Source organism: Rhagoletis pomonella, unplaced genomic scaffold (assembly GCF_013731165.1).
Source record: "Rhagoletis pomonella isolate Grant_MI unplaced genomic scaffold, Rhpom_1.0 Rhpom_scaffold_00006, whole genome shotgun sequence".
NCBI classification, from domain to species: Eukaryota; Metazoa; Arthropoda; class Insecta; order Diptera; family Tephritidae; genus Rhagoletis; species Rhagoletis pomonella.
In genome coordinates, this window is record NW_023458560.1 from 71,588,171 (window position 1) to 71,598,876 (window position 10,706).

Here is a 10,706-nt window from a genome sequence, read left to right on the forward strand (position 1 = left end):
CGAGTATTTGCGTAGTTTTTTGTTGTTGAGTTGTTGATTTTTTTTTTGTGTGTCATTTTTAATTTGCAAAGTAATAATGCACATAAATGCCAATTGCAACAATGAAAGGTGATGTTGGTGGTGGGTGGGCTGGAAGAAGGATAGTGGGGAAGCCACCTAGTGACGGTATATAAATGTCTGCACAACGTTTGGCCAGTGTCAATGTTTGTTTTATTATATTTTGTTTGCTTATTTTGCTTTGTCGTTATTTGTTGACTTTGCCATTTCTTCTAGTTTTTTCTTGCGCCATTTCCATCGACATAATTGGTTAAGAAAGCTATTAACACTGCCATTTTTCCTGCCAGGTAGGAGTACGCTTAGACGCTTTAATGAGTGAAATTAGTTAATTGGCATTTGTATAAACTTATGGAGAATTTTTAAGATTGCGATTGGAAAAAAAGTTGCCACCTGTTTGAAAATTTTAATTTAATTTAATTGATAACATAAATTGAATATTGCAATATGGGTATCAAACTGAAGAGGTTTGGGAAAGTTTACTGCCGAAAATATTTTTGAGGAAGGTTGCCACGTGTTTGAAAAATTTTATTCGATTACATTGATAAACAAAAATAATCTTAAGGCGTAGTGAAGCACGCTGGGTATTTGCTAGTTCTAAATAAAATCTCTAAACTTTGTGCAAAACTCATGAAAATTTAATAAATGTGCATATTAATTTGAAACTTTCTAATATGATTTTTATTTTGAAAAATTTTAAGTACTTATGCAATTTTATACCCCATTTAATTTTAGTATAACAAAGTGCAAGTTTGAAGTGGTTGATTTCTGACAATTTCTTTACGCAGTTTCTTCCGTAAAAAGTAGTTTCGATATTTTTATTATTTTATTTTTTTTTTGTATGGAAGAGAATAATAATACAGTCCAACACGGTTTTTAGCAACTTCAAAATTGTATTAAAATTGAATGAGCTACAAGACTATATGCATAAATAGGAAATTTCAAAGAAAAAAAAAACGAATAGAAAGTTGAAAATCAGTAGGCAAATTTATAGACTTTTCCTGAGTTTTGCACAAAGTTTCGTGATTTTATTTGTATGTTTTTTTTTGTTGTAGTATAAATTATATTTTTATAGAAAATTTTCGAAAAAAAATTTGAATAAAAACTTAGCAACCATTATGAAAAAAAACTAGAAAATTAAACGTTAACGATCTATTATTGGCTTTGTGTTACAATTTCTTAAGAGAGATACTTTTATTGATTGAATCAAATAAAGTGTTGATGTATTATTTTCATTTTATTAAATATATTTTATAAAATAAAACCCTTTGTTTAAAATAATGTATTTATGTATTTTATTGTATTTTTTTTTTTAATATTGCAGAACTTATTGTTGCATGCAAACAGTGACAACGAAAACGCTCGACAATTATTTATTTCCATAATTTATTATACTAACTACTGACACAAATTTTTAAATTTTTATAAAAAACTTTTGAATTTTTATACATTTTTGTAGAAAGTTAGAATTGCCCGGTTTTTGTTCTAAGTAGTGTAAAATATATTTTGTAAAAAAAAAAATCAAAATAACAAAAAAAAATGAATTGGTCAAACCTCATATTATGTGGCCACCACTCCTTAGAAGGCACTTCAAAACCATCATACTTCAATCTGGTGTATACATATATGTATCATACTACTCATTCGAGCTAGCCACTGGCTGAACCATTCTAGAATAATGCACTTAATTAAAACAGATAGAAGACTTTGAACAGACGATGCCACACTTGGGTTTTCAAACGAAGTTACCTGTCCTCAACGGAAAAAGACACACGTCAAAATAATCCACAACTTATAAACTTTAGTTTTCTACTAAGTAAATACGTATTTCGATATCTACTTTTTCTCAATTGTCTATACCATCGTTAATATTGTATAATGGGCTAAAAAACGGTTTTTATTACATTTTTGTTGTTGGTATTTCCGACAGGGTAGGAGTGTGATGTAATGTGGAACGATTTTCCGTCATCCCTTGTCAAATTTGGTTTGGAGACTAACCGGTTTCGGCGTTGTGCCATCTTCAGTGTCATTTTTCGTTTCGTTCGTTTTTATTACACTTAAGTCCGCCAAATGACAGTTGCTTAACATTTTAGAATCATTTTTGGAGAAAAACTGAATATTTTTTCTCTTTCTTAACTAGGAGGATGTTATTTGATACCGAAAGTGTGCCTGCAGCATCAGCGGCCAGTGCCTTTGCTTCCGGTAGATAGATACCAGAAACAAAGACAATAAGGAAGGTAAACAACAAACTCATCGTTCAAATATGTAAAACATCCGGGAGCGCCACTGCACCGATACCTATGCAGCGCCAGGATGTTTTCAAGCCCTCACTAATGATAACGCACAAAGGCAACGGAATGAACATTTCTTTTTTGTTTCGAAGATATTTAAGTGCATAAATATTTTTACGATCTAATAAACTCACCTGTCGTATCCATGTAAACAATTAATATGCTGAAGACGATCGCGAACGATAGAATGCAAAGCACAACTGGCAAAAGTTGACGATATCGTGACGGGCCGAGTAGTCGAGGATCAAATTTCTGTGACTTTTTACATCCGCTTGATGATGATGACGACGACGGCGACGCTGCAGCCGCCGCCGTCTTAGATGTGGACTTAAGCGACGTAGATGAAGCCACTGTATGATGATGATGATGGTTGTGAAGATGCTGTGGCGTCTGCTGCTGATGATTGTGGTGGTGATGAAGATGATTGCAACTTTTATCGCTGTCGCTGTTGGCGCTACCGCCGCCACAGCAAACACCCGCTGTTAGCGACTTTTGACAGCAATTGCTGCCGTTGTAGTTATTTTGGTTTTGTTGCTGAAAATGTGGCGCAAGTCTTGTCGGCGTTGAAAGTGGCGACGATACGGTGCTGGCCGAGGGTGAGCTTAAAGCACTGCTTAAGCCACTGACACATCCATCGCTGATGGCGTGTATGGGTGAGGCACGCGGGTCGCTGGTGTAGTAATCAATGCTGATGATGCTGTTGTGAGGCAGCCGGCTACTACAACTAGCTGCTGTTCGACTAAAGCGATGCTGCAAGTAATCCGGCTCATCCACGGAAGTGGCGTCTTGTTGCTCTGGCTGTTGTTGTGATGAGGCAGCAACGCCTGCAGCTGACCACCGCAACGTCGACGACGACGACGACGACGTACAGTCTACACAGTCTTTGGTGTTTCTTGATCGACTATTTGCATTTCGTATGTAAACATCATCCTCATCGTCACAATTGAGATCGATATCATCGATATACGCTAACACCATCCGATCTTCCATATCGACACTATCGGCGTTATAGGCGAATTTGTTGTCCAGCACATCCACATTTGGTGTGTCATGCGTTTTGGGCATACAAATTCGCATTGGGGATGAACGTGAGTACGCGTCCTGCTCCGCTGCGCTGGCGGCGCCGGCGCCACTTGAATTTGTCTTATCTACTGTGGCATTGGAAATTAAAGTTGTAGACTTACTCGGTGTACTATGCCCGCTGTCTAGCCCCGCACCGACAGAGTGATGCCGCCTATGATGCGCGTGTGATTTGCTTGAGTTCTGTCGCGCTGCAAGCTCGGCTCGTTGCAATTGTTCGACCGCCAAGTCAGGATGCGCGGAGAACTTCGTCGACATAGCTTTTTTTAGTTTTGGGATTTTTTGGGATTTTAGTAAGGTTTTTTTTTTGTTTCACAGGTTTAAGGTAAGAGTAGTTTTGTAGTGGATATTAAAGTTTTCTACTTGAATTTACCAAAAGTAAAGTTTTTCGTTTACAGCGACTGATGTAGCACATTTTGTACTGTTTTGCACATTAATTTGCTTTCGAAAGTTTCAATCTGCAAAGAAAAGATATAAAAATTCAAATTTTAGTAAAAAATGGAAGCAAATCACACAAATGTATAAAAATACGTATTTAAAATTTTTACTAAAAACTTGTTAGCAATTAAAAATTAACCTATTTCAGAATTGACTTACTTAATAACTCTAACTCTTCAGACCTAGTTTGTACAAATATTGTTAGTAGATATGTATGTACTAATATTTTAGAACTAGTATTTTTAGGACTAATATTTTTAGTAATAATATCGTTAGCACAAATTTTTAGTACAAATGTTTTTAGTAATAATATTTGTACTATTATTATTATTAGTATCGTAGTTTTAGTACTAATTTTTTGTACTAATATTATAGTGCATACTAATATATTTAGTTTAGTACTAATATTTTTAGTATACATTTTTTTAGTACTAACATGTGTACTACTATTTTTAGTGATGCTTTTTCAGTACTGGTATTTTTAGTTAGTATGTACTACTGTTTTTATTACTAATATTTTTAGCATAGCTATTTTTAGTACTGACATTTGTAGTACAAATGTTTGTGCCACTAATATTTTTAGAAATATTTTCAGGACTAATATTAAAGATACAAATATTTTTAGTACTAAATTTTTTAGAAGTAGTAACAAATTAAGTAATACTATTTTTAGTACTAATACTTTTAGTAGTAATATGTTCTATACTATTATTTTTAGTAATAATTTTTATGAGCGTTTTTATTTATAATCAGAACTATTTTGTCGGAAACATGTATAGTACTTTTTAAAGCTATGTTTCAAGTACTAAAAGATGATCCTGAGAACCAGATTTAGCAATCAATTTGTAGAACTTCAGTGTCATGGTATTTCATCAAAAAATTTTGTAAAAGGGTTTAAGGATGAGCGAATTTTTTATGGGTTTAAGGACAATACAAAATTTACTTTTAGGTAATATATGTTTCCTTTTAATTTTTAGTACTCAAACTTATCAACATTTGATGTACCAGTACACTGATCAAGAAAGGAATCACGGATGAACGAAAGAACTTGCCCCGTACTGAATTCTCAACCGCAATGCGTTAACAGTTCCAAGGTAGCCAAGCGCTTTCGAATGCCGTGATCTCTATATCGAATTTCGATTCGAGTTACGTTCGATATTGAATGCTGCGATTCGAGACCTGTTCTTAACAATGAGGCGGATGTATAGTAATGCAGCGTATAAAGGTTCAGACTTGTCACTAGGCTGCACATAGAATGGAATGCAGCCTGAGCATAACTTACACAGCTAGGCCCAAAATCACCCAGTTGAGAAACATAACATCATGCTGAGCAAGCAGTTTCTGCGGGATGCTGTGATCACCCTTGCAAGCACTTACTTTAAGCCGAGCCTTCTTCCGACCATGATGGATCTCAAAGACTAAGTTTAGCCATACTACGTTTAGGCCAAACGCTGAACCTGATGGACGATATACAGCATTCCTGTGGCATTCATCGAGAGTCAAGCGACCTCTTCGTCAAATCTTGCGGCATGAATGCCGTCCTCCGAAAGCAATCAAAACCTATCGCAGGTATATATGTATTGATCTCGAGACATACCTAACGTTTCCAAATCCCACTTTAACCGATAACGTTAAAACTGTTAGTTTCATAGGCCTATCATTAGATGAGATGGACGAGAACACTTAGTGAATTCAATGATTTGGAAATAGAAAGCCAGCCCAATATTGCGCTGACAAAACGAGATTTCCGCAGGAGCTTTCGATGGATCACCCCCACGAGCTTAAAAATTTTATCAATTGTACCCTGATCACAGGTGCGATGGAGCCACAAGCGGTTCCATTTTTAGGAAATAAAGCTAACCTTTGAGGATGAAATGTACAGATCTAAGTTGTAGAGGCTACTTCTTGTGAAACTAAATCTTTCAAACGTCGCTCAGCAAATAATGGGAACATTCGAAATAAACATGACACTGGCGCGTGCCTAAAATTTCTAGAAATCGTGGTTCAAAAGTAGATATGGAAGAATGTAAAAACCACACAAAAAATTCGAGTGCAATGACCCAATCGAAAGAGACTTAAACGTGTGAGCAGCAGTACTGTACTGCACAAAAACACAGATTTCTTCACGGCAACCAAGGATGCCTCCTGCGAAACAGCAACAAGGATTCCAGCTTACGAAGAAATAAATTAGTGCATATGTATCTAGATATGTATGTATGTAAATAGCCATGCAGCGCGTGTAACTTCAGCAAATTTACGGAGCTAAGCCACCAACTGCCGTCGTAAAGCAAATGCAATTTGAATCGTATCCGAAAAAATGTTTTTTTTCTCAATTCCTTGTTTTTTCGGTAAATAGGGAAGTGCATATGAAGAAAATTGTGTATTTGGTTATACGAAGCCGGGGAAAAAAATAAACGCTGAAGCATAAAATACAAAGCACATACGACATAAGGTTCGTAAGAAATAAGAGTAACAACAACAAAAACAATTTTTTAGGGTCCCACCTGTCAAAAACACTCAACAAGACATACAAACTCACTCAAGTACCAGCCAGCGAACCAAAACACATGACGCGCTTTAAAGTAGAAATACAGTGGTCGAAATAATTATAGCAACACCACATTTTGACAAGTTTTTACATGTTATTATTACTTTTTTGTTATTTAATTTTAATTATTTTTTTTTATAAAAAAAAATATAGTTCATTCTTGAACAAAACCCGTGCAAATCCAAGTTTCAAACTTTCTGCAATATTAAAAAAAACACAGCAAACTTTGGTAAAAATTTCCAACTTTTTAATTCGATTTTCTAGAAAAAAGAATAAAGTACAAGTTTCAAATGGCTAAAAATTACCATTGATTTTTATACCCGAGCGCACTTGTGCACAAGGGTATTATAACTTTGTTCACATAACGGTTGTTTGTAACAGGCAAAACGAATCGAGATAGATATAGACAAATGTATACATAAATGATCAGAATGAAAAGAGAAATCGATTAAGCGGTGACTGTCTGTCCGTCCGTCCGTCCGTCTGTGCACACGATAACTCGAGTAAAAATTGAGATATCTTAACGAAACTTCGTACATGCACTTCTATTGGGCGTGGGGATGGTATTGAAAATGGGCGAAATCGGACAATAACCACGCCTACCTCCCATATAACGTTAATTTTCAGAAATACGAAAACTGCGATATTTTAGTAACTACTGAAGATAATTCACTCAAAATTGACATTTAGAATAACTTTTAGACGAGAAATAAGAATATTCAAAATTTTTGAAAAATGGGCGTAGCCACGCCCACTTATAGTTACATGTGTATATTTTGGAAACCGCTGCACCAATTTCTTCCAAACTTGGCACAGTTGTTGACCCTGGTACAGCATACCAAATGGCCGAAAATTTTTAAAATCGGACAATAACCACGCCCACATCCCATATAACGGTAATTTCGAGAAATACGAAATCCTCGATAAATAAGTAAATATTAAAGCTAATTTATTCTAAATTGACGGTTGCAACAATTCTTTATCAGGAAATACGCTTATGATAAAATTTTGGAAAATGGGCGTGGCACCGCCCACTTATGATCACATTTATGTATATCGGTAACAGTTCTAGCAATTTGTACCAAACTCGGTATGATTATTGTACTTGCCACACAGAAGCAAAACGTTGAAAATTATTGAAATCGGACTAAAATAACGGCCGCTTTTCATATAACGGTAAATTTCAGAAATGCTTGAAACTTCAATATTTCGAAATTTAAGGACGCTAATTTACTCAAAATGGATACACCCCGGTTTACCATGTAGCGGTAGCTTTCGGAAAGGTGGAAAACATATATTTAATACTTGCGCCGGGTATTTAATGTTCGGCTCCGCCCGAACTTAGACTTTCTTACTTGTTTAATTTTTTTTTGTGGAAGATGTAACGGTTTTCTTTCATATAAAAATATATTGTGTGTATTCGTTATATGGAAGCAAATGGGATAAAAAAAAATCTAAAAAATCAACCTATTTTTTAGCCATTTGAAACTTGTACTTTATTCAATGGGCTACAATATGCAGTTTTCTAGGAAATCGGATTAAAAAGCTCGAAATTTTTACCGAAACAAAATAACCAAAAATAACACACAAAAAAATAAAAATATTTTAAAACTTGTTAAAATGTGGTACGGCTATAATTATTTCGATCACTGTATGCAGACCGTAAAGACTGCAGCAAATGGAAGTCCAAGTTGGCGAGCATTGTAGAGGAACTACCGAAATTTGAAATTTTCAAAAAATATGCTGCATTTCGAACTAAATAATTTAAAAAGACAAGCGAATGAGACGGACCGACCAAAACGACGGCGGGCGGCCTGATTGAGGTACGCGACCAGTACGGCCGCCGAACGAAAACAAGCAGAAAATGAAGAAAAGTAATGAAACATTTCTTTTTTCTGCTAACTGGATGGACTCCATTAACAAGGTGGTGGCGTTGCTGATGGTACCCATAATGGTGCACTCACACACTGCATACTTGAAGGTACGAGTATTTTTAGTTAGGCACAACATGGGTACTTATGCGTCTGCGCAACAGCCGAGCGAGCGAACCTAATGAAATGAGTTCAACAGCAGAAGCGGCAGTGGCAGTGGCAGCACCAGCAGGCAGCAGGGAACAGGCAGTCAGTGAGCGTGCAACAAGCACAACACTGCAAACAAAAACAAGAACAACATCACTAATAAAAACCAACATAAGCAAGTGAGTTTGTAGCAAGTAAGCAACAGCAACAGCAGGCAATCGTAACACTGTACAGCACTTGGCCGGGTATTGGACAAAACCAACTGTTTCATAATTTAAAAATTAGTTTCTCCGTTTTTCGAAGTTAGCCGCCGAAACCGAGATATGGGCCTTCGATGATCGAAATTGGACCTTTGGTAAAAAAAAAACTTGTTTTAAATTATTGCATGTAAACAACTAAAAATATAGAATACAGAATATAGGAATTTTTTGTGCAAACTTATATTACAGATGCTATAAAAAATCAAAAAAGTCAAAAACCAGTCAAGAATTTTTTGAAATATAATATTTTTAATATTTCGAACATCTGACCTTTGACCCCTACCATTAAAATAAGAGCAAAAGGCGGGCCACGCCTATATTTTTACTTTTCTAGTTGTTTACTTACAATAATTAAAAATAACTTTTTACCAAAGGTCCAATTTCGAACTTCGAAGGCCCATATCTCGACTTCGGGGGCTAACTTCGAAAAACGGAGAAACTACTTTTTTCCATACATATGAGTCAATCTCTTTAAAAAAATTCATTTGCTCCAATACCCAGAAAAAAAAATTGATTTTGCCGTATAGTCATAGTTGCCAACTTGGTGCTTTAAGCACTAGATTTAGTGTTTTTTGAAAATTAAAACGCCAAAAAAAATTATTTAGTGCCTAGTGCTGTTTTTAGTGCTTTTCTTCTGAACTAAAATTACTTCGAGATAGTTAAAACCTGAAATAATTTCAAATATTTAAGGCTGTGGCAGCACTGAATTTACAAGAATCTACAAATTCAAATGGACTAAAATACAACCATGATTGATAAAAAGCTGAAGATGCAAGCCCACCTTGTTAAATTCTATTCGCGTTGAAAATGCTAGTACGCAAGTAAGCTAAGTATTTCTTTTTTTCTTTTCTAATTATTTGTACAAATTTTGGTTTTTTACCACCTGAGAAAAACACATCGTTTCTTGGTGCTGAATCCAAACCTGGCCTCACAATTGCTCTAGCACTAGAATTTTGAGATATCCCAACCTCAAAGTGCCAAAAACACGGTTTTTTTTAGCGATATTTGAGGTTATATAATGAAAACATCAAATAATAGACTGATTTCTAATGAGAGCATCATTTTAGTTTGATGCGATTCGATTTTTCTTTCTCGAGATATACGAGATATATATTAAAAAAAAATTTGGTGCTTTTAGTGTGGTAAAACGCTTTTTTCCAAGTTTTTGGTGCTTTTTGAAAATCAAAAGATGGCAACACTGCGTATAGTGTAATAACAACCACCACTACCTAAATGCGAGTGCTCGTAAAACATAAACAACAACAACAACAACAACAACAACAACAACAACAACAACAACAAAAAGGAGAGCAATAACATAAGCCAAAACAATAAAAACATTAACGGCAGCAGCAGCAGCAGATGTTTTCCACCAGCCGGTCGTCGGGCGGCTCCACCGGCTCATCACTTCTTCAGCACCACCGTCAACATCATCGTCAAAGCACCAGTAAAGTGAACGCCGTCGTTGTGCTCCAGCAGAAATGCAGTTGGGAATTTATGAACCATAACGTCCATTCAACAGTCCAACACACGCAACGCCACGCCACTGCTGCTGCTGTTGCTGCTCTTCATAGTTACGGCCAAAGCAGCAGAAAATGGTAGCAGCAGTGGCAGTGGCAGCGGCGGTGGCGAGTTGCTGACAATAATGTGGCAGACATTCGAATTGCACGCAAATGACCAGGAGAAGTATTACGAAGAAGTAATGTTAATAGGAATGGTACAAAGAGTGTTGGCAAATATTAAATCCATTATCTTGATTGGATTTTAGGGTTAGTCTGGAATGGTTGGTGCAAGATGTATGCAATTCTCAGTCTTTGACTTAAATTTCGTCTGGTAATAGGAATAAGGCACGATTAAGAAGTAAATGTATAAAACATAAATAAAAAACAAGTAAGAAAGTCTAAGTTCGGGCGGAGCCGAACATTAAATGCCCGGCGCAAGTATTAAATATATGTTTTTTCACCCTTCCGAAACCTTCCGCTAGATGGTAAGCCGAGGTGTATCAATTTTGAGTAAA

The 10,706-nt window shown here is 35.8% G+C and overlaps 1 protein-coding gene across 1 annotated transcript in view; it reads right to left on the minus strand.

Annotated features, from left to right (window-relative positions):
• Nucleotides 1-10,706, minus strand: part of LOC118742090 (protein Star-like) — a 117,948-nt gene that overhangs the window by 5,761 nt on the left and 101,481 nt on the right. Inside the window, exon 2 of the mRNA XM_036474054.1 lies at nt 2,480-3,883. Coding sequence (XP_036329947.1) covers nt 2,480-3,683 — 1,204 coding nt within the window. The 5' untranslated portion in view covers nt 3,684-3,883. The remainder of the gene's footprint in view (nt 1-2,479; nt 3,884-10,706) is intronic.